Source organism: Mya arenaria, chromosome 17, assembly GCF_026914265.1.
Source record: "Mya arenaria isolate MELC-2E11 chromosome 17, ASM2691426v1".
NCBI classification, from domain to species: domain Eukaryota; kingdom Metazoa; phylum Mollusca; class Bivalvia; order Myida; family Myidae; genus Mya; species Mya arenaria.
In genome coordinates this window covers 32,132,986-32,156,896 of record NC_069138.1, presented here as the reverse complement: position 1 = coordinate 32,156,896, position 23,911 = coordinate 32,132,986, and the positions used below count along the sequence as shown (strand labels likewise).

At 34.4% G+C, this 23,911-nt stretch overlaps 1 protein-coding gene across 3 annotated transcripts in view; it reads left to right on the top strand.

Moving 5' to 3' along the window:
• Nucleotides 1–23,911, top strand: part of LOC128222973 (uncharacterized) — a 60,699-nt gene that overhangs the window by 12,264 nt on the left and 24,524 nt on the right. For all 3 annotated transcript variants that reach the window (XM_052932173.1, XM_052932172.1, XM_052932170.1), the window contains exons 12-33: nt 320–461; nt 739–846; nt 3,060–3,257; nt 3,501–3,583; nt 3,720–3,894; nt 4,148–4,230; nt 4,505–4,688; nt 5,006–5,206; nt 5,402–5,659; nt 7,318–7,407; nt 7,760–7,855; nt 9,386–9,619; nt 9,972–10,160; nt 11,468–11,556; nt 11,793–11,919; nt 14,394–14,488; nt 15,806–15,920; nt 16,947–17,150; nt 17,479–17,561; nt 18,769–18,889; nt 20,990–21,081; nt 23,166–23,277. In XM_052932173.1, the coding sequence (XP_052788133.1) occupies nt 320–461; nt 739–846; nt 3,060–3,257; nt 3,501–3,583; nt 3,720–3,894; nt 4,148–4,230; nt 4,505–4,688; nt 5,006–5,206; nt 5,402–5,659; nt 7,318–7,407; nt 7,760–7,855; nt 9,386–9,619; nt 9,972–10,160; nt 11,468–11,556; nt 11,793–11,919; nt 14,394–14,488; nt 15,806–15,920; nt 16,947–17,150; nt 17,479–17,561; nt 18,769–18,889; nt 20,990–21,081; nt 23,166–23,277 (3,079 nt within the window). The remainder of the gene's footprint in view (nt 1–319; nt 462–738; nt 847–3,059; nt 3,258–3,500; nt 3,584–3,719; nt 3,895–4,147; nt 4,231–4,504; nt 4,689–5,005; nt 5,207–5,401; nt 5,660–7,317; nt 7,408–7,759; nt 7,856–9,385; nt 9,620–9,971; nt 10,161–11,467; nt 11,557–11,792; nt 11,920–14,393; nt 14,489–15,805; nt 15,921–16,946; nt 17,151–17,478; nt 17,562–18,768; nt 18,890–20,989; nt 21,082–23,165; nt 23,278–23,911) is intronic.

Genomic DNA, 23,911 nt, shown 5'->3' with positions numbered 1-23,911 from the left:
AATCCATAAGGTAAATTATGTTCGGTTGATCCGTGGTATTATATCACTTCGAGTTGCTTGTGGGAGAATCCGTATCATACGAGACGGAAGGTCACAGCAAAGAGCTGCGAGTTACGGTTCATAATCTTAAATTGTTGACAGGATATTTGCCATATTCACTTTAGACTCGGCTTAGCCTAGGTCGAGTGTTTAGGAATTTCCATTAACATAATATTTAACATTTTGACTACAATAACTAATCCCTGATTTTATAGATCGTAAAGTCATTAACAACAGAAATTATATGCTTAAAAACATACATACGATTTATGCCTTACAGGCGTGTAAGAATTTCTACTTCGAGGGTTCCTGCCATCCTTACTGTCCAAGGATGAAAATGTTTGACCCATCTACACATCAAGTTGTCAATAACCCGGATGGACGTTACGCCTTCGGTTCCCTTTGCGTAAAAGATTGCCCACGTAAGACTGATGTGCTATTGTTGATGATTTCCTGTACCGTCTGTAAAAAGCAATAAAAACCCATGAATATGGTTATATAGTAGTAAAAACGTAACAACAGAAATACGTTATTTACGTAACGTATACCTCTCAAGTACCTTTCTATAAAAGAACTGTATTGAGGTTATCGATAGAAAATGGTTCAATAATGATATGTCACGTTATTACTGTCATTATTTTTATCTAATCTATTTGAAAATCTTTAAAATATCAAAATGCTACAAAAATGTGATTTCAGCTTACCTTGTGAAAGAAAATGATGCATGTGTGATCGAGTGCCCAGCATACAAGTCAGCGAACCCTAACACCAGCATATGCCAACCTTGTTTCGAAAATTGTCCTGAAAGTGTGTTTAATGATCATTTGGAAGTTTGTTATATATTATAACGGACCTATAAACCATGGATTGGAAACTGCCCGATTTCGTTGAATCGATATCATATTTAGTTTATCCACAATTCCCAGCGCGCATACGGCAAGAATCGGAAAATTACTCCATTCTTTTCGAATTGCGATAATCGGTAAAATCCGATCTTTTCCGTCAGCTCTGCTGATAATCAGCACCAATACGTTACACATTTGATTCATGTGTTTGCGTTTATTGTATGTTATCACGTACCGATAATCGATAAGTTTAATTTAAAAGAAATAATTAGAAAAGTTTGAATAGGTATAATAATTGACCTAAGAATTCAACTAATCATCATACAGTGATGTAAAAGCCGGTTGTCATCAAACGGAGATTTCTATAATAAAGCTCACAGTTAACCTTGTTTAACCTCAATTGAATTGAATATATAACTGTGTTTGTTAATAAATTTACATTGCATTATTTTTAGCTTAAAAGAAATGTGAATGAGAGTATATCTTAATTATAACTATAAAAAACGATATTAAAATTGTTTATGCAACAGTTGCATATTCTTCAAAACATTAATACACTTGTCATTTATTCAGTACAAATTGGACATTAATCCAACACAAACATGACACCTCTAAGGCTAAAAATATTGACAATTTTGCGACCCGATTTTTTTTCTGTCGTCTAAAATCTTGTATCATGTCGAAATTAACTAATTCTGAAGAACATTCGTTCAGCTTCGTTCGTTCTATCATATTTCAAGTGTAACACCCTCACTATTAAACTGTGTCTTATACACTTTGCCGTTCTATCGTATAGTTACAAAGTCAAAACAACCACGTCCGATAATACAAGTTTTATTGTTAGCAATTATTTATTTCTTCGTTCCAATTAATCTTAACCAGGTATATTATCAGAATCCTAACCAGAAGCGGACTACTCAAGAACTCTCCAACTCTAAAACTATATCTTAAGCTCTGGGTAAGTGTTTTTATATTTCGAAATTGACCCGAATTGCAGTTGACCATTCAGAAGTGTTTCCTAATTTTCCTTAATAGTTTAATGATATCAGGTGATATATTTGACCTCACGTGACCATACCCAAAGTATCTTACTGGCTATCGCCACAAAAAGAAGCTTGTCAATCAATATGTCTAGTGACGTCAAAATGGATTAGGCCAAACCCCTTTGATAGGATTTTAATAAACAAGGTAATTAAGCTCATCTCTGGACAGTAATTAAATTAGCCATTAGCGGTTGACCTTGGCCGTTGCTGATAGATCTTCGACGGCACCAAGTAATATATGAGTTTATCAGAAAGCAGATCATTTGATAATTATTATTCAAGCCGTTATTAACATATGATAAAGAGATTAACCTTTCCATCTATTCTTAGGATACCTAATTGACACCTGCCGGTAACGGTAATGAAGCTCAATGAAAATAACGCTATGGCATTTAGACCACTTAGTAGCTAAAGAAATGAGTAATGACCTTAGCAGATTGGCGAGGGCCATTGTGTTACACAAGCTTTTGGCGTAATATTATGGTTCGTCTATTTATTATCATAATAAACCATTGTATTAATGTCGGAAACTTGAAATATTAGAATACTGGAAAATACATATGATTTTGTTTACATTTTTTCCCTCCCGATTGTCAGAGACAAATCGAAGTGATATCGGGAAAAAAACAAGAAAACATGAATAAACAAATACCACAACTCAATAAATATAAGATACAAACTAAACTATGTTACAAAAGTAGAAACAAGGAAGCAGTGGATAATTGATTCACAATTTCTCGAGCCGAAACAAGATCGCTGACGGCACGACTCGAATATGAAATCGAGTAATATCGCGCTCTTAACGCGTCAAAGACATACATTGAAATTTCCAATCTATGGTTTATATGTCCTTGGTATAAATATTTTCCCTCATTATCATAAATTCCTATAGGACGAGTTTGATCAACATGATACCAGTAAATGTTTTACCCTTCTTTATTTTAAGAGTCTTTACTTAAAGTGTCATCATTTTAACTGAACATTGAGTCTATGCAAAGTACTATTCATTTTTCTTGAGGAAATTGGATATCAACTATGCTTGAAATGAAAGCGTGTTTGCTATATAGCCATTTTAAGTGTGTGTTTTTTGGTAAGAACTGCTTAATTATAACTTTTACTCTTTTTAACTAAGAACCATGTCGGTTGAACCATGAAAAGGGTCGTCATTTTTTACAATTCGGAAATGTTCTGGTCAAAGAGGCTCCGCATGGAACGATTGTGACTGTCTTCTGCGAAAACGGCTTTGACAAAGACGAAAGCAATGACGCTTCTTACTCAGATATCCAATGCTTGAGGGGACAGTTTGAAAAAATGTATCATTGCTTCGAGAGTAGGTTCTAAAAAATGTATTTTTGATTTGAAAATACATTACATGTATCGTTAATTCGTGAGTAAATTCTTAGAAAATGTAATACTGAGTGAACAAATTACTTCATGTTGCTAAGGTTAATTGTAAATGTTGATCGTAAAACATAAAAGCTGCATTTTTATTTAGATATATGAAACAGGATATGTTTTGATAGCCATTAGCCTGCTTTGCATAACAATTCTCCTATTTCCGTTTTTTTTCTAGGATGCGAAATCCCACAAATAGAAAATTCGGAGGTTTCGAAACTCAATAATCAATCTAGAAGCGCATTAAAACATGGCGAAACGGTATTCATGTGTATTATATATTTACACTTAATATTATACAATAACCAATTGTGATGACTATATGTATTAACATTTACATTATTTCCTATTTATTCAAAGATTTCTGAGTCCACTAATAACATGCTTGAAATTTCAGATAAAAGTAACTTGCCAAAAAGGATTCATTCTTTCCAATCCACATGCATACGGCCGGTACGATGGAACTCACAACGGCTCGGAACTAACATTGACTTGCACAAATGGCACGTTGATTGGCATGGAGGGTATAATGTGTTTACGACAATACCAACTAGAAAACCGCAGTCACAAAGGTCGGGTGAACTCAGGGAATAATACTTCACTGTTTAATACCGGAAGTGGTAGTAGGCTATAAGATTTTGGAATTCAGTATTACATTTCGAATGTCTCTGTTGTTTTCAACATTGTTTTTTTAATTATTTTAATTTGAATAACAAACATAACGATGGAAGAATAACTCATATCTGATCTTACAATTTTAAAACATATTAAGAATAGTCACTCGACGGTGCTCATCATTAATATATGGAATACTTTTTTTCAAAGGTAAGCTTAACTGCACCGCACCTCATTCGGATGACGTTCAATTGTATAGCCTATCTAGTGAGAAACTGGCGGCAGGAACGGTGGTAAGAATTAATGCAATCAAAAACACTTGCTTAGGTCTAAAAATTGCTTATTTACTTCATTTGGTGATGCATGCATAATCATATTACAACTGTAAGCGTGGTTTGATAACTGTACATTGACAAGAGTTTCACCAAACAGTTTTTTAGCACTATGTTGAAGGACAATGCTCAATACTACTGCATTCAAGTGGGCGTAGAGTGATATGTTGTTGGAATGTTTATTAGAGAATGATACTAGTAATGATATTTGAAATATGAGGTTTGTATATTGAAGATAAATCACGGAAAAGCAATTATTGCGGAAATGACGTGTGAAAATGGAGACGAAGAGTTGGACAACCATATTGAGAATTTTCAGCCAAACGAAGATGGCAACCCTTCTCAAACAAAAGTTCATGTGCAGCTGACATGCACAAACGGTGTTATTCCTGACTATGATACACTTTCTTGTTCGGCAGGTACATTCACTTATGACTGTCTTTAATATTTAGATACCCCTATATAACAGGAGTATTTAAAATTGATATTTTTGAAAACATGCGAATCAAAGTTAGAATGCACATTCACGGCATTTTGCAAACACGTAAAAATAAATTGTACAGCCATTCGGATAGCCGTATTATGCGTTTGTATTGTATTTTATGAAAACCAACATTTTAACATTGAAAATATGCTTTTTAATTTTAATTTCATGGTATATGCGATTTTCATTACTTACTTATTAGTTATTTATTCTACCCTTTCTCATTATTCAATTTAACATATAATCCATTAGGGACAACCGACCCACAAGTTATAAATCCTAATGAGTGCAAGATTCTGCCAAATGGCACGGTCACAGATAGTGGTCAATCATTTGAGTGCAACCATGGTTACGCATACGCTGACAGACTTTTGTACGAGAGATACAGTTGTTCTTGTAACAGAGAGATTCCTGCCTTGGTGTGCAGTGGAAAGCAGGCCCAGTGCAAACCAAGTACATTATTTGTTTGTTTATTGGTTTGTTACTCGTCTTAATAACCATGTAAATACACAATAATACAGTAATGTAGTTCCTAAAATCGATCTGAGAAACATCACTTCAGTCAGTTCAATGACTTTGAAATGTTCAATTATCAAACTACAGTTATTGTAACCATAAACCTGAATATATGTTTTTATAATGTTGCAGTTAACTGTAAGTTAAACGGTTCGATTGAGCACGGGTTGACTGTAATGTATAAAGGATTGATAATCAGTGCCACTGCAATAGAAGCGATAGATCATGGAGAATCAGCCGTATTTAACTGTGAAAGTGGCGGAAACGGTGAAACATACGAACCAAAATTGCGGATCTTTAAATGCGACATTGGCAACTGGGTAGTAGAAAACGGGATAGGCGAATCATGGTCGCTAGGTAACAATGGATCGTTTCCTGAATGTCGACCAGGTATACACCAGAAACATAGTTTCAAAGCATTGTTGGTTGGTGCGATATCATTTTCCGACGCTGGCCAAATGTCATGTTGTTAATTGGGCCAGTGTAGGTCGTACGCATTACTGCGTGCCACATTGATCACGGTCCTGTGATCTAAATACTCAGGGTCTTGTGACCTAAATTCCCAAATGTATTGTGGCCTAAATTAACACGGTTGTGTGGCCTCAATTCTGAAATGTTTTGTGGTCTAAATTAACAGAGTCGTGTGGTCTCAGTTATCATCGCCTTGTGGCCTCATTCATCGCGGTATTTTGTTCTCAATACTCACGGTATTGTGGCCTTAATTCCAACTGTATTGGGTCCTCAATTTTCACTTTATTGTGGCCTCAATTATTTATTTATTTGAACCTCAATTATTACTGTTTGGTAGCCTAGATTATCACTGTCTTGTGTCGACAATTATCAATGTACTGTAGCCTCAATTATTATTGTCCAGTGGCTTCAATTATCACAATCCTATGGCCTCAAATATAATTGTCTCATCGCCTCAATTATCACGGTCTTGTGGCCTTAATAATCACGGTTCTTTGGTCTCGATTGCGCTGTCTTGTGACCTCTTATATACCTATAAATATTTCTATCTAGTGCCTTCAATTATCAGTCTTCTAGCTTTAACTATCACTGTAATGTGTCCTCAATTATCAGTGTATTTTGGCCTCAATGGTCAATGTCTTGTAGCCTCAATTATCACTGCCATATGGCCTCAATTATCACTGCCATTTGGCCTCAATAACCACTGTCTTGTGGTCTCAATTACCACTGTCTTATGGCCTCAATTATCAATGTGTAGTTGCCTCATTTATCAATGTCTTGTGGCATCAATATCACTGCCATGTGGCCCCAATTATCACTGTATTGAGGCCTCAATTATCACTCTTTTGGGGCCTCAATCATCTCTGTATTGATGCCTCATATATCACTGTATTGTGGCCTTAATTATCACTGTCTTGTGGCCTCAATTATCAATGTGTAGTTGCCTCATTTATCAATGTCTTGTGGCATCAATATCACTGCCATGTGGCCCCAATTATCATTGTATTGAGGCCTCAATTATCACTCTTTAGGGGCCTCAATCATCTCTGTATTGGGGCCTCATATATCACTGTATTGTGGCCTTAATTATCACTGTCTTATGGCCTCAATTATCTCTGTATTGGGGCCTCAATTATCACTGTCTTGAGGCCTCAATTATCACTGTATTGTGGCCTCGATTGTTATTGTCTTGTGACATCAATTATCACTGTCTTGTGGCCTCAACTATCACTGTCTTGTGGCCTCAATTATTACTGCCTTATGGCCTCAATTATCACTGCCATGCTATGTGATTGAGTGATAACTATGTTTTTATGTTCATATTTAATCATAACCACTGATAAATTTACAGTTGTTAGTCAAAGGCCTTCCACCATTCAAAGTGGTGTAAAAGCTTAAACGTACAACGTTCGAAAATTCGATACGTTTTTGATAAAATAGAAACAATCAACAGAATACACAAGACATCGTTGACTGGCTTATGTCAAACACATTGGATTTTGTAAAAAAAAGACAACTTAACTTTTTTATAAGTTTAACAAAGCGGCTCTTTGACATTAGCACCCTTCTATTTCAAGCAAAGTGTGAGTGTCAGAATGGAGGAACATGTATTCGAGATGAGACGTGTAAATGTTCATCATTCTCAACCGGACAGCAGTGTGAAACACGTAAGTAACGCAGAGATAGGCCATTGAAAACGTCTAGCATCAGTTCATTGTATGTATATTTGTATTCGGATATGAGAACATTTTCACCATTACTCATGAACATGTTTCGATTATCTGTTGATTTCCATTGAATTTTATATCTTTTGTTTTTATTTTGCAATTTTTATGAATGATATGTGACATCGTCTGCGAAAATGAGTCGTGTTTGTATAAATTACTTTTATATCACAAACAAATGTTAGGATAACAAATCAGTTATAAGTGTTCTCGAAATTGAACATGTGGAGGAAAAGTGACGTTTATATTTGACTACTATTTGTGACTGATAAGAAGGCAATGATATATGTTTTAGCACTTTGTCCCATTGGATGTCAAAATGGTGGGACATGTACGTTTCCAAACACGTGTAGCTGTCCGGAAAGATTTTCTGGCACTCGTTGCCAAACAGGCAAGTCCTTAAGTGTTACAAAGCATCATTTTTCTATTAATGTAAGTGGCTTATATTATGGCGTATCTATGTAAACTGTAAATTGTAACGTTGTTCGTATCCTGTTTAACGCATTTAACATTCAGTCTGTACAATTTGCTGTTCCCATTGTATCATGTTGTACTGTATGTTTAAAACATAAGAGATTAAGAGGCGGTATATAGAACACACTCAATAAGTGTTGTTGTTGTTTTTTCCATTCACAACTATTGATTTCCTATTTATATTTAAGTAATTTTAAGTACAAATAAGGGCTTCATGGCTAATTGTTTATATCATGAATCACATTCCGCTGTACGAAAAATACAATAGGTGTTAAGGCAAGCATTTCCATCCTCAATTTGTCGTATTCCCAGAGAAGTATTATGCATTCATTTCAATAGAAGACATTTCCTCGCGGAGCAACGCGATGAAAGCAGCTATTTGTCAAATGCGAATTAATCGCAATCATGTAAGGATACTGTTAAATAAACGAGTTAGCTATTTTCAGTTCTCAGCGGAAGTAAGTGTCGTACAAGTACCAAGGACCTTGAATGTACGCACATACATCATAACATGTTTTATGACGTATGACAAGTTTGAAACATGCATCAATACTCAAAATGAATGACCATTATTGCACCCACTAACATTTTAACATAATTAAAATGTTTAACCTCTTGGCATGGTCAGGATGAATTAAATAAAAACAATTAGGTCACGTTGTTAGTATAATTAAAACATACATATATTCGTATACATAGACTAGTATCTTTATGACATCAGACATATTAAGCATTAAGACATATATTAGTATACATACTTAACACACATAATGGTATCATATTTATTGTACAGGTTAACCAATAAGGCTGGCATTAGTAGGAGTCTGGTATTAGTATACACACGAGGCATAAATATTAGTACTATTATAAAGTTTGAGTATAAAGACTGGTATATGTGCAAACGTTGAGTATATGGACTGGTATCCTTACAATAAGCATAACATCTGGTATAGGTAAATGACTGGTAAAGCATAACATGTATAATCATACATGTTAAGCATCAACAGCTAGATAAAGGAATCAGGCTTAATATATACCAGGGCGCATCAGCAAATTGACGTAAGACAAGGCGTAAAAAAGTGGCAAAATATTTTTGACATTCGCTCTTACCTAAGAACGGAATATTAAATAGTTTGAAATGTTAAAACATTTGAGGTTACTCGCCCAAGAAGATTTAAAAAGATATAGTCCAAGGGTTCATTGCATCCAACATCATAGTAGCTTCTAGAACTGATTTAGAAATGTTCACAAAACATAATTATGTGAGGGTTTAAGCAACAAAGCGGAGATACAGACATTAAAAATGAATTGACTGCCCTTTTCTGATTTATGAATATTTCGAAACACTTTCAGGGACTTTTCATTAAACTCATACTTGTTATAAATGTTGTCCTATTACTTGTTCGACAGGTTAGATATGTTTCAGCAGTGTTACATTTCTTTCCAGAGACATTGAAACCATGGAAACCTGACAACAGTTATTATTTGGGAAACAAAGACGAATATCTTGAACATCATGAAACTTACAAATTCCGCTGTAACTCGAACTTTGAACTGAAGCAAAATGGCCGTTACCTTAGTGAAAACAAATATAACACGCGTAAAGTTGAGGTGGAGAATTTAAATGGAGGTTTGAAATACGACGGTAAAAAGGATGCAAACACGCTGTCGTGTGTTGAAAGTGAGTAAGGCTCGCGAGTATAAACATCATGCTTTTACTATTTATGAATTCTAGATACACCTGTTAAACATCTATCTGCAATGATTCTAAGACTGGGAGGGAACACATTACTGTCTGGTAAGGTGTAATTAACATGTTCGCTTATTGTAATATCTGTTGCGTTTAATTTTAGAAAAGCAGAAATCAAATGTCTGTTTAACACCAATGTACATTGTATTTTGAAAATTCTAAGATGTTTAAAATAGAGTATATTATATTTTATTAGTAATATGACCGTTCAAAAGATGCTTTCATTAACGCAGTGTTACATTTTAATTGCGAAAATCTGACCATGAAACTTTGAATATTCCAGAAAGGTGTTTTCAAATGGATCAATCGAAATATCCCAACGTGATCATTCAACCGAAGACAAAATATGTAGAGCATGGACAGTCTTACCATTTATCTTGCGAGAACGGCTATGAACACAGTCTGGAAAGCGACCCAGATTGGACGTGCAGCTTTGGTAAACTTAATGGGATATTTCCTCACTGCACAGAAAGTAAGTTAGCATTGAGAACTGGTAAATGATTGTGTGACATGCTGTAGCTCCAAGATTAAAGATTATAATTGTTTTATTAAAATGTCATAAAGATGGAAATATGTGTTAAACGCTATTCCTATTCATTTTTTAGTATATGAGTCGGTTTTTTAAATATATTTTGAATGACTGTTTCTTACCATGAAGCCTCCATTTTGACAACGAAAATATTAAAATCCCTTTTTCTTCAAATTGGACTGACTTTCATGATGTTTGAATTAGACCAATTGAAAGTTGAGTTTGTATTTTAATTGGAAACAATTCATTTATAGTTCAAAAATCATATTCCAAACACATACAATCAAAATTCTGGAGTAAAGACTTGGTTCTGTTACGTGAAATCAATTGTAACTACGGCACCCCCAGGTCCGGGGGTATACCGGGGATAGCCGGGGAAATGGGCCGTGTTTTAACCTTTCAGGTGGCCCGCAGTGCCGGGTGAATGCGGTGGTTTTGTCTTCGCTTTAAACATAGCGGGGAATGGGCCTTACCTACCGTCCCTGGAGTGCGGGGCCATTATGCGGGGATTTTACCATATGTGCGTCCCCGCAGGGCGGGGATTTTAGCCGGGGTTTGCTGGACCGAAAGTCAAAGTCCCCGCTATTCCCCTGAACACGGGGGGGGCGTGGTTACAACTGACTGGTGCATAAATCACGTATTACGACATGATCATGTTATAGTGTGACGAGCTTTCAGGAACGCCGTATGTCCATAGACTGTGCCACGTTTTCAAATGCTGTTAACGATGCTGTTATCTACAACCATTCGTACAGTTTCTTAGAATTAAAATATAGGTCTATGAAACATAACGAATAAATCTTTGTAACGGTACATCAGGCTGAATTATACTTGGTTGAAACAACAAAGTATTTCTTTAGGATGGCATGCAATATATATATAAAGTTTACCTCCCGGACCGGAGAGATAGCAAGTTGATGAAGCTCCACCGTTCAATAACTAACGTGCGGTGACTTACAACGCTATTCAACAATACTACATTCTAGTTATTGTACGTTGTCTTTAACAGCATGGTAACAAAACGTTTCGTCAACTATTACCCCTGTGACGCTGGTTTATGGGGTCAGTAACTATTACAAATGAATTTAAATATATGCAATTTTAAGCCACATGTTCAAAAGGCTACGATGAACAGTTTTATATTTTGCACAGTCACTAATGACATGAGTATACTGATCATTATCTCTATCGGAATGCAAAAAGATCGGGAAATGTTCATAATTCTATAATTAAAATGTATCATATTTCAGAGCCTTGTGATACTCCTGCCGTAAAAAATGGTGTACTGCGAAATTTTCATAAAAAGTACTCCAAACCAACCATTGTGAGCGGCGACATTGTACGTACCCTTTCTTGTTGTTTTTCTAAGTCATATTATTTGCAGAAGTTTGAATGTTAGCACTCATGCACATTGAATTTACGCCGCGCGTGTAAACATTATGATTTTGTAAAGGTTTAATACAAATAACAATTGTAGTGTGTTGAAATTCTAACTATTAGATAAAACTTAATTTATGAAAATGAAAAATACGAAATAGTCACATGTATTTGTTCATTTTATTGCATTAATTAAAGGTGTTACTACAATGCAGTCAAGGATTCTTTCTGTATGATAACAGCAAAAACGAGTTCATGGAGGAACATGTATTTCGCATCAAATGTTACCGCGGGAACATAACATCCATACCATCGTGTAAAAAAGGTAACCAAACCGCTTTACAGTCTAAAGCGTATTTGACACGCTATGGCACCGCATACATTTCACGACAAGAGGTATTTTTTGTTAAAGTATCACGAACAAACACACTCATAGTCATAAACGTGCATTCACTTAAGTTCAATATCTGCTGTAAGAGTAAATATCTTCAGCCTTAGTTTTTCGTTTCAGAACTAATGTGATATATTGTATTAATGATACGAATGGTTTAAGACAAGTTGATTTGAGCACAATTTCAAAGATATGAAATTATACAGAACATGACAACAGTTCAACGATACGTAATTTGGAATCTTAAAATTGTATGCATGTTTTATATTTATTAATATTAAATCACGTTCATGGCATAATATGAACAGCAAAGCTGAACTTAACCATGCATTGTGTAACATCCTTATGATAATGAAGGGCGATGCGGGCAAAGCGACAGAAACAATTTTGACTACATATGTTCTAACTGACTTACAGTATAAAATGTCTAGCCAAATAATGACGTCATGCCCGTTAAGTAATAGTTTGCACATATTGTACACCATCTTAATGATGAAGAAGGACGGGACGAGTCTTTGCACTGGCTTGTTCAACCTTTCCGTTAAATGAGCTTGTTAAAGGGACTCGTTCAAACTTTATGTCAAATGGACTCATTCACGCCATTTGATAATGAACTCGTTCACGCTTTATGTAAAGGGACTCGTTCAAACTTTATGTTAAATGGACTCGTTCACGCTTTATGTTAAATATATTCATTGACGCTTATTGTTAAATGGACTCGTTAACCTTTAGTGTTTAAGGGACTTGTTCACTCTTTTTGTTAAGGGACTTGTTCCAGCTTTGTGTCAAAAAGACTCGTGCACGGGTTTGTCCACACTTTATTTTAAGAGCCTTGTTCACTCATTGTGATTAAGGGGCACTTGACTTGTTGACTTCTTTTTAATTTAAGATACTCGTTCAAGCTTTATTTCAAGTGAGTGATCCACGTTTTGTGTAAATGGTACTCGTTCAAGAAAAATGTAAAAGTGACACGTTAACGCTTCTAATGAAGGTTGCTTTTTACGCTTGATGTCAAATGGACGCGTTCACTTTTTGTGTTCAGAGATTTGATCAACATTTTTTTTTTAAAAGGTGCTTGTTTAAAAGTTTGGCAAAAGTGACTCGTTCAAACTTTATATTAAAGGGTTTCGTTCATGATTTGTGTTTAAGGGAAACGATTGCAATTGATATAAAATGAGTTGATTCACGATTTATGTCAAACGGACTCTTTCACACTTCAATCAAATGACTCGTTCACATTACTTATAACAGATAATTTTCAAGCGTTTTGTGGAAGTGACACGATCACCTATTTGTATTAAAGGGACTCTCGTTCATGCATTAGGTTAAAGGCACTCATTCACGCTAATCTCAATGGGACTCTTTCACGTTATTTGCTAAGGAGACACTTTAACACTTTGTTTTGAATGGGGCTGGTAAACGTTTTATGTAAAGCGAACTCGTTCACGCTTTATGTAAAAGGAACTCACACACATTAGTGTCAAAGAAACTCGTTCAAGCTTTGTGTTAAAGTGTCTCGTTAATGTTTTATAATTAAGGAAGTCGTTAACGCTTTGTGTTAAAGGATTCGTTCTTGCTTGGTGTAAAAGGGATACGTTCACGCTTTGTGTTAAGATACTCATAAGCTTTGTGTTAATGAACTCGTTCACGCTTTGTGTTAAGGGACTCGTTCAAACTGCCTGTTAAAGGACTTGTTCACGCTATGAGTTAAATGTGCTCCTTTTTTATTTTTGTAAAAATGAATTGTACAAGGTTCATGTTAAAGGGACCCGTTCACACATTTTTAAGGGCTCGTCCACACCTTGTGTAAATGGCCTTCCTCTACGAATGTGTTGAAGGGGCTCAAGCACGTTTTTTTCTTCAACGGGCTTGTACACGCAATGTGTTAATAGGACTCGTTAACGCTTGAGTTGAATGGGCTCGTTAACGTTTGTGTCAATGTGCCAAAATAAAGTGTGTTTATTTTGAGATCGTTCTGGAAAACAAACATACAACACTAGAACAGCTAGGCGAACGTTTTATTGAATAAAAAATCCTCCAATGAAATGAAAACATATAATCGCATCACAGGATATTGACCGTACGCTTGGACAATCATACGCTAAGAGTGTTACATATTATTTGCTTTAAAATAAGACCGAAATAAAATTTGTGTGTGTACATGTTATATCTAATTATATTTATATTTAAGATATGCTTATAACAAAACGTGGTCCTTATATGAACTATAAGTGGCACAATTGGTTTAGTTGTTAATGCGGGTTACACTTAACAGATATATACATCGATGGCATGTTACTAAATAATATACCACCATCATTATCAGAGAAGACGAAAAGTAAAATGAATACACTGATGTCTATCGAATCAAAATCAATTTCTTTAATTACGAAACATCCCATTTTCAGCGTCACGTTGTGAGCTTCCAAACGATCCATACGCATCATATTATGTCAACGGTGAAATATATAGAGGAAACAACACAATCTCACACAAAGACAAGGTATCTTGTAGATATTATGTATTGCATGAAGACTTAAAACACGATTTATGAAAGATCATATTCCTAAGATGATATATTGTAAACACTGCTGCAAAATAACAGACAGACAGACGGTAGGTCAGACGGACGGACCTACAGGCCGGCAAGCCGTCAGGCCGGTAGGCAGACAAACAGACATGCAATACAGACAAACAGACAGAAAGACGGACGGACGGACGGACGGACGAACGGACGGACGGACGGACAGACAGACATGCATATGCTTTGTTTTCCTCCATAAGTGTAAAGACTAAAACAAAATACACAAATATAAAATTATACATGTTTAGACATATATTTACAAAGATCATCCAACAATTTAAACAAATATCACAGATGTCGAATAATAAATAGTCATTAACAGTATGTGTTAGAATAAATCCATTAAAATGTCAAATGAACCAAGATGTAAAGAATATAACAACTAACATGATAAAGTGTTACTAGTAATACACATACAAATAGCACATGAAGAGATTTCATTATTACTTATGTCAAACATAATTTTTCCTCGTTACTTAATTTTATATTCTACGCAGCATTTTAGCACAGCAATCGGTATAGGAACATAAACAGTCAAAATGTTAAGTACTGAGAGCAAACATATATTCTCATTGGTCTGAAAAAGTCATTGACACTATCGACTGACATAGTTCATGACAACAATGTTCGTGGGCTGTGTCCGTGGATGTATTTTATGATATATACGAGTATTGAGTATTGAGACTTACTAAACGTTTTGACTATACTATAGACACCCGACCCACATATAAGCTCGTTTGTTTTTAATAACGTCATCTATGTTAATAGTATGTTTTATGCCTATTTGTGAATCATCTGAAAGGGAGTAGCTTGCTGAATACTTATATTGTTAAATACGTTAAATAATTTAACCAACGGTTTACCATACGCAAAGTCATTGCAGTTTGTATATATGGTTTTTTTTATTCTTATTTAAATCAAAATTGGAAATTTATTACATGTTGTGCAATATTTGAAGACCAAAAACATACTTGCTTATTGTTTGTAGTAAATGTTTAACACTTGCTTTTATTCAATCCAAATACCTTTAAGTGATACCTAATTACCTAATTATATGGAGTCACATAAGTGTGGGTCGGAGACCTTATACAAGTATTTTAAATAAAAGATGATAACGTACAGACCATTATTAAACGAACAATGTACACTCTTTACCCTCAACCAAATGTAACGAAGATGTCTTCTTCTTTTTTCAAACCCTACTACCTGTTATTTATGTATTATGGTATTTAACAGGTGGACCGTGTCGAGTGTGAAAGTGGTACTAGTTTAACAAAGCCATTAAATGGCAAAAACAGATGCTGGGATGGCAACTGGAAATTAGGAGCGGAATTACCAGTTTGTGAACCAGGTAATGTACATGTATTTTTCACGACTTGCAGACTACGCGATGAATATTTCAGGAAGAACAGTAAGCATAATACAAGGAGGATAACTCTTACATATACAGGTACTTAAAGATGACAGGGTAATCTTACTAGTGTAAAACTATCAATATTCATAAAAATAGTAATTTCTTAGTCAAACTAAAAGGTATAAGAGGGTTTTTTTAACATAAAACTATTATTTTGAATCAAAATAATGGAAATAAAGTATTTCAGATATCATGAAGCAATTATATAATATGATTATTGACATATTTTACTTTATAAAATGACTTAAGTTAATGTTTTATAAATACAGGTCCAGATCTTTACAAAATTAACAACGTGATAATGACATGGTTGTTAACTTATAAAGGTGACATGTTTCCATCTAAAAAGGACATCTATAACATTTGTATTAAATATTGATCGGAAAACTGCAGACCATAAAGGTAGACCTGAAATTTACATCTGCCCTAGTAAGATGACGTTTACAGCTTACATAATAATTAAGTTCTGAAATTTGGCTGCAGAGATTTTTAAATTAATCAAAGTCAATCATATATGCATTTTAATACAAAGCAAAAAATTCATGCCGATTTCCTTCCGAAGATGAGCATCAAAACACGTGTCTTCGTTAAACACAGACAATGATAAAAACATGTATTTTTTGTATTTTTTGGATTATATTGAAATCATTCATGTTTAGCTCGATTACACAACTTTTTTTAACTGGTTTATTGTGATTGATTTCAGAGTTGTAAATACATGTTGAATTAAAGACATGTAGATAAAAGCATGCATTACATTTCCATGGTTTTTTTTTTGTGACGTTTTGTGCCTGATTTAGTTTATGATAGGCATATTTTTTGTTTAAATTGTTGATAACTGGGCTGGTATTATCAAATAAATGCGTAGTCTAATTTGAAAACATCTATTGTGCAAATATCTAGCATGTCAAATCGGCTACATTTGTGTGTTAAAATATGGTCTTTTAATCACTTTATTTTCAGATCCATGTGGTTTAAATGAGGAAAATGGTCGACATTTTATTAGCATAAATGGAAAGGAAGTAGAAAGCGAAGTCGCGCATGGAAATAAAGTGAACGTCGTTTGTGATGATGGAGATTACGATATAGTCGGAAACGATGAGGATTCTAATTCAGAAATACAGTGTCTGAAAGGGAAGTTTGATAAAATGTACCATTGCGTCGAGAGTAAGTTTCTATTCCTTTGTATTTTATCAGCCAGTTAATCATTTAAACTTTGAAATGTTTATTACAGAATTGAAAAGAACGATTAACAAAGTTACATATACAAACTGTTTTATTCTGTACGAGTAAATATGATCATCTGTTGATGATGAAGATCCGGTGAAAGTACGTTTTTGTTAAAAAGGCTGATTTCCACCTAATAAAATACTAAAAGTTTAATTATTATTTAAACCATGTAAAAAGTTTTTCAACAGGAGTCCTACCTTGATAAGGTGATGTCAATATAATCCCATTATTTCATTTACTATTTGCGTTGTGTTGCACCTTTCAGGATGTACAATCCCAGATATATCAAATGCCACCACCACCCGCTCAAATGGCACACATCCAGATAAGCTGAAGCACGGAGAAAACGTAAGTGAAAATAACTGAATACTTTTGTACTGCTTTGTACGTTGTGTAAGAGGCTGATTAAGCCTTTCATTGTGCCGTTTTAACAGGATCTGTATTAGATGTTTGTCTACTGAGCTGGTCCATGTAGTTTCCATTCTAGTTCTCTGAAAACTCCATTAAGGTGTCTGAACCACAAAAAAAATAATTATCTGATACTTACCTTCAGGTATCTTAAACTTAAAAAGGCTTGTTCTCTGATAGCTTCATTAAGGTAACTGAACCACAAATAAACCTAGCTCTCTGAATGCTCCTTTAAGGTATCTGAACCATAAATAACCTAGTTCTCCGATAGGTAAATGAAAATATCTGAACCACAAAAAAGCAAATTCTTCGATATCCCATTCATGTATTTTAACCTTAAATAAGCTTGTTCTCTTATAGCTGATTCAGGTATCCGAACCATTATTAAGTTTATTCTCTTAAAGCTCCTTTAAGGTATCTACACCACAAATTATCTAGTTCTCCGAAGACTCTATTAAAGTTTTTTTAACCACAATGAGACTGAATTTCTGATAGCTCCATTAAGGAATCTGAACCACAATTAAGCTAGTTCTCTGATAGCTCCAATCAGATAGTTCAACCACAAAAAAGCAAGTTATCTGATAGCTCAATTTATGTATCTTAACCACAAATTAGCTTCTCACTGATAGCTAAATTAACTATAATGTAAAATGTTTATGCTTGGTGGCCCGATACTATTTTTATATCATTTGAATGTTTTCTCATTTTCTGATAACTACAAGCACTCAGATGTACCTTTAATAGGTTATTACAGTTTGCATATTTGCTCTTTATTTCAACTAAGGTCGGACGTAAAATGACATTATATGCGTTCTTTGAAGAACAAACAGACAAGTTTGTTAAAACATTTTCGGTAAATGTCTTACATGTTCTTTACTACAAAGAAAACCACATTTCAAATGATACCATAAAAATATTTGGTTACTAACATATTGAAGGGTCAGATGCCTTAAACGAGTTGAACAACCGATATAAGAGGAGAAAAAGTATGCCACGCGTATTAACGATGATGTATATGAGTAAAAGTCTAACACCAATGACCTATGCCCAGGCGTTGTTGTGTAAACATTTGAATCTTAAATTACTGTAGATGTTTCTTTATAGAAAATAGTAACTTATATTTCTAAATTTTACGCATTTGTTTAAGGTGTCAGTATCATGCGAAGACGAATTCATTTTTTATGATAACAAGAAGTTCATTGAGGAAGGTTCCTTTATTATGACATGTGCATCCGGAAAAATACCGTCCATACCATCATGTAGAAAAGGTAAATATACGGCTCATCAGCCTAAAGAGTAAAATAAAAGGTTAAATGAATGAATGAATGAATGAATGAATGAATGAATGAATGAATGAATGAATGAATGAATGAATGAATGAATGAATGAATGATGAATGAATGATTGAATGAATGAATGAATAATGAATGAATGAATGAATGAATGAATGAATGAATGAATGAATGAATGAATGAATGAATGAATGAATGAATGAATGAATGAATGAATGAATGAATGAATTATGTAATTAATAAATTAATTAATGACTATAAAAATGTATATATATATATATATAAACATAAAGTGTTCCCCTAAATGTCATAATACAGCCATTATAGGGCAAAAGGAGACATTTTTAAGCTCAAATTAGCATCTTAAACCAGCCTTACGTATATGTTGTTTTACAACAGACCTCCTATAATATAATCACAGGCATTTAGTGGAAAATTAGTAAATTGCAGCCATTCTGGTAAGGGAAGAGGGAAACAAATGTTATTGATCTATTTACGTGCTCTGACAATACAAAAATAAATAATATGGATTGTTCCTGTGACATGTCTGAAAAAATAAAAAAGGTAGGTTTCGTATTTTTTAGTAATATACCATTTGTTTCATTCACATGCATGTATTTTCCAAAAGGTCTTGCTAGTGATATTGTATTATAAACACTGTTTTGTGTAGATTTTGGCTTTTGCTTACGTCTTGTATCATGCCATTCAACCTGTTTTGTAACATAGCGGCCAGTGAGTGATTCTTTGCAAAAAAATCAACAACACATATTAAAGCCATTAAATGGGCACATGCCACCAGGGTTCAGGTAAGAAAACTTGTAAAATAAAATCTTAAGCAGGATTACATAGAATATCGAATCAGCTGCCCAATGATATTTGATGCTAAACTATGGAGTGGTTAACCCGCAAAATAGAATTAAGTGTTAAGAATTATATTGTTTGTGTCTGCCTTTTACATCTACTGTTTGTGATTTCTTCTGGCCCATCAGATGAACAATTTTTGTAAAAAAAATCACTTTTCATTTCCTACACATACTATTCATTCAAGCTCCTAAGTACAAAAAATAGCATGAGAAGTTAGGCCGCCGCTTGAAGGAGCTACTGAAACCAAAATAAGCATGAATAGTTAGGCCGCCGCTAGAAGGAGTTACTGAAACTGAAATAAGAAACAGAAGTTAGGCCGCCGCTAGAAGGGGCTACTGAAACAAAAATAAGAATCAGTAGTGAGGCCGCCGCTAAAAGAAGCTACTGAAATAAAAATTAGAATCAGTAGTGAGGCCGCCGCTGAAAGAAGATTCTGAAATCAAAATTAGAATCAATAGTGAGGTCGCCGCTAAAAGAAGCTACTGAAATCAAATTTAGAATCAGTAGTCAGGATGCAGCCAGAAGGAGTTACTCAAAGCAAAATTAGAATCAGTAGTGCGGCTGTATCTTGAAGAAGCGTCTGAAACCAAAATTAGGATCAGAAGTAAGGCTGCCGCTAGAAGGAGTTCCGGGAATCAAAATGAGAATATGTAGATAGACCGCCGCCAGATGGAGCCAGTGGAACTGAATAAAAGAATCGGTAGTAAGACCGCCGCTAGATTGATCTACTGAAATCAAAATTAAAATCGACAGATACGTTAAATCTTGCTCGGCATTTGGAGATTGATGAGCCCAGAATAATTTGAGTTTATAGTAATGATATCAATATAATATATTTGTCGTTCACTGATTTCGCCAAACAAAGTTAACGACATTCGCGAGAATTTATTACGTGTTGTTTATTTTAAAATTATAACAATATAAACAATAAGTGTTTATAATAATATGATAATCTATGTTTTCAGACAAGATATAACCATTAAAACGTGGTTCTTTAATTATTTTGAAAAGCATAATAACCCTTTTTATGGAACGAATGGCTTAGTTATTGACCATGTACGTAATTCTTGATAATATGTACATTGATGGCACATAGATAAATAATACACGACCATAGTAATCATAGCAGACGAAAAGAAAAGAAAATTCACTGATATTTCTTCAATATAATAATACGAATCGTCTTTATTGGCTGAACAATTTCCGTTTCAGCGTTGAACTGTTCGCTTCCACGTGATCCATATGCCTTATATTATGTCAACGGAGAAAAGCATATCGGAGCCACAATATTACATGAAAGCAAGGTATGTTGTAGAAATGCTGAATATATTATATAATGCATGATGGAATAACATCCGTTTTTGTGTGTGTGTGTGTGTGTGTGTGTGTGCGTGTGAGTGTGCGTGTGTGTGTTTTTTGTTGTTGTTGTTGTTGTTGTTTTTTTTGTTTTTTTTTTTGGGGGGGGGGTCAGTAAATATAAGTTTAGTCAAGATAATATTAATTATTGTTAACATATTTGCGAACAAGGCTTTAACGTAACAGATCGATAGATATATAGATCGATGGATGATATCTTCATACAGGTATCTGAACCTCCGATAAGCTAGTTCTCTGATAGAAACATTTAGTTATCTGAACCACAATAAGCTAGTTCTCTAATAGCTCCATTCAGGTATCTGAACCAAAAATAAGCTTGTTCTCTGAAAACTTCACTCAGGTATCTAAACCACAAAAAAGCTAGTTATTCGATATCCCCATTAAGGTATCTATAACCACAAATAACCTAGTTCTCCATAGCTCCTTTACGGTATATGAACCACAAATAACCTAGTTCTCCATAGCTCCACTAAGGTATCTTAACCATTAATAGGCTAGTCCTCTGATAGCTCCATTATAGCTTTTTGAACCACAAATAAACGTATTCTCGGAATAGATGGATGTAGGGTGGATATATAAAACGTTTACAAACCAAAAGTCAACATGTTCAGTTCTGAGAGAAAGCATATATTCTCATTGGTCTGGAAAAGTCATTGTAATTATCGACTTAAATAGCTCATTACCACGATGTTTGTGGGTTGTATAATTGGTTGTATATTATAATAATGCAGTTTATAACATAACATACGGCGCAGGAGTGATATAACCCATGCATTATTTTTCATTTATTTTATGCCTATCAAATTCCTATTCCATATCCAACAGTGAAAATACAGCACTGAGATTGAGAATCTGTATTATGATACTGTCGTTTTCTGATACCGTATCATGCAAGTACCGTGTGAAACCTCGGAACTACTTTCGCGTTGCTCAAAATAGCGTCACCAAAAAAAACCTGATAAAACCTGTCAACTTTTAATTACATAAAATTATTTAACTTTACTAACTCTCCAGCTGCATGTAAATATTCAGGAACATGGTTCTCATGTTCTTCAAAGAACCACGCGAATAAGCACGAAGCAGCGTTAAACTTCCAAACTATCTAGACAGCTACTTAAGTTCAGTGGACTAGTTGTTTGCCATTTCGAAGTTCATAAAATGTTGCATAATCCATGTTTATAAATCATAAATATGGGCATCTCGCCAATACAAAGAAGAAGGAAAAATTCCTTAGAATTCATTACAAAAAACTACGTAACACATAAGAATTCATACGCGCATTATACAGATGGCGGTAAATTTAAATCAAATTGAAACCGAAAAATAATTTTATAGGCAGGTATATAAAAAATGAAATATAACGATAAAACGATTTTCTGGTGACCTGCATCTCGTCTTGTTCGGTGAGTAAACATGTTTCCGTCGAGACCGCAGGTCGAGGCGGATACGTGTTTACACACCGAACTCGACGTGATACAGGTCACCAGAAAAGCGTCCTATCATAATTTATCCTGCCACTTGCATACAAATCGGTCCAATAACAAGGTGCCGTGTTAATTTAAGTTTATTAGGATAATAGTAAAATGTACACACTTTACTATAAACAAGATGAAACGAAAATAATATGTATTTTCACAACTGCACTCACAGATTGACAGAATTGCCATTTGTTCCATTTTCTGTCTTGTGATGAGCCAAATCAGTGAAAATGCTAGGAAAAAAGTGATATAAAACTGCTTATAAATGAGCAGATCGCAGATTGTTTCCATATTTATGTTCCAAATTAATGTTCTATGGTAAAGAAGGTTAATAACGGTTTTAGAGAAATGATATTTTCGACAGTTTTCAAGACAATTGAAACTATAGTGAGGTTTATGTCTAGAGTGAAGACATTGATGCAAAAAAGCTGTTTCTGAGACAAAAAAAAAATAATGGCCAAAACTGTCAATCTGTGAGTGAGCAGCTTAAACACCCTACTAACTGTTTTTTTATTTATTTTGTTATAACACAGGTCCATGTCGAATGTGAAAACGGTACTAGTTTAATAGTGTCCTCGGACGACGTCAGAACATGCAGGAATGGTGACTGGAAATCAAGAGAACCATTCCCAGTCTGTGTACAAGGTACTGAATGTGCACGTGATTCATAGTCAGCAACGTATCTAGGCATATTCGAATACACCCAATGGTACAAATAACTGTTGGTTTCCCAGAAATTGCATTTGTTTAAATATCGAAGCATAAGGAAAACCATTCAGAGACTAAGATGGTGTATAAACTTGTTACGTTTTTCTGGTTAAAATCAGCCGTTTTCTCACTAAACATTGGCGTTTAGAATAATTAAAATGCTTGAAAGATGGCTTCTGTATAATACCTATTTCGTACGGGAGGGTTACAATACACCCCTTCGCTCTGAACTCGTAAAATGCATATTGCATAAAACATAAGAAAGACTTTTCAAATACGGGCATATGGTTTATAACAATTTAGGTATGCTCCAACACATTTCCTGGACAAGTTGAATGAACATGTGTGTCATATGATTATTAATTGTACATAAAAAATTCCGATAATACATAAGAAAATTACCTACCGGTTGCACATGCGCTGAAGAAAAGCTGACAAAGCAATGCCATTTCTCGCACTAGATGTTTTGCAGAAAGTACCCGAAGAATTTAAAACCGATTATTTTAATTTCGTTTATAAGTAGAAAGAATACTGAGATTGTCTCTAGTCAGAATCACAAGATAAACACAAA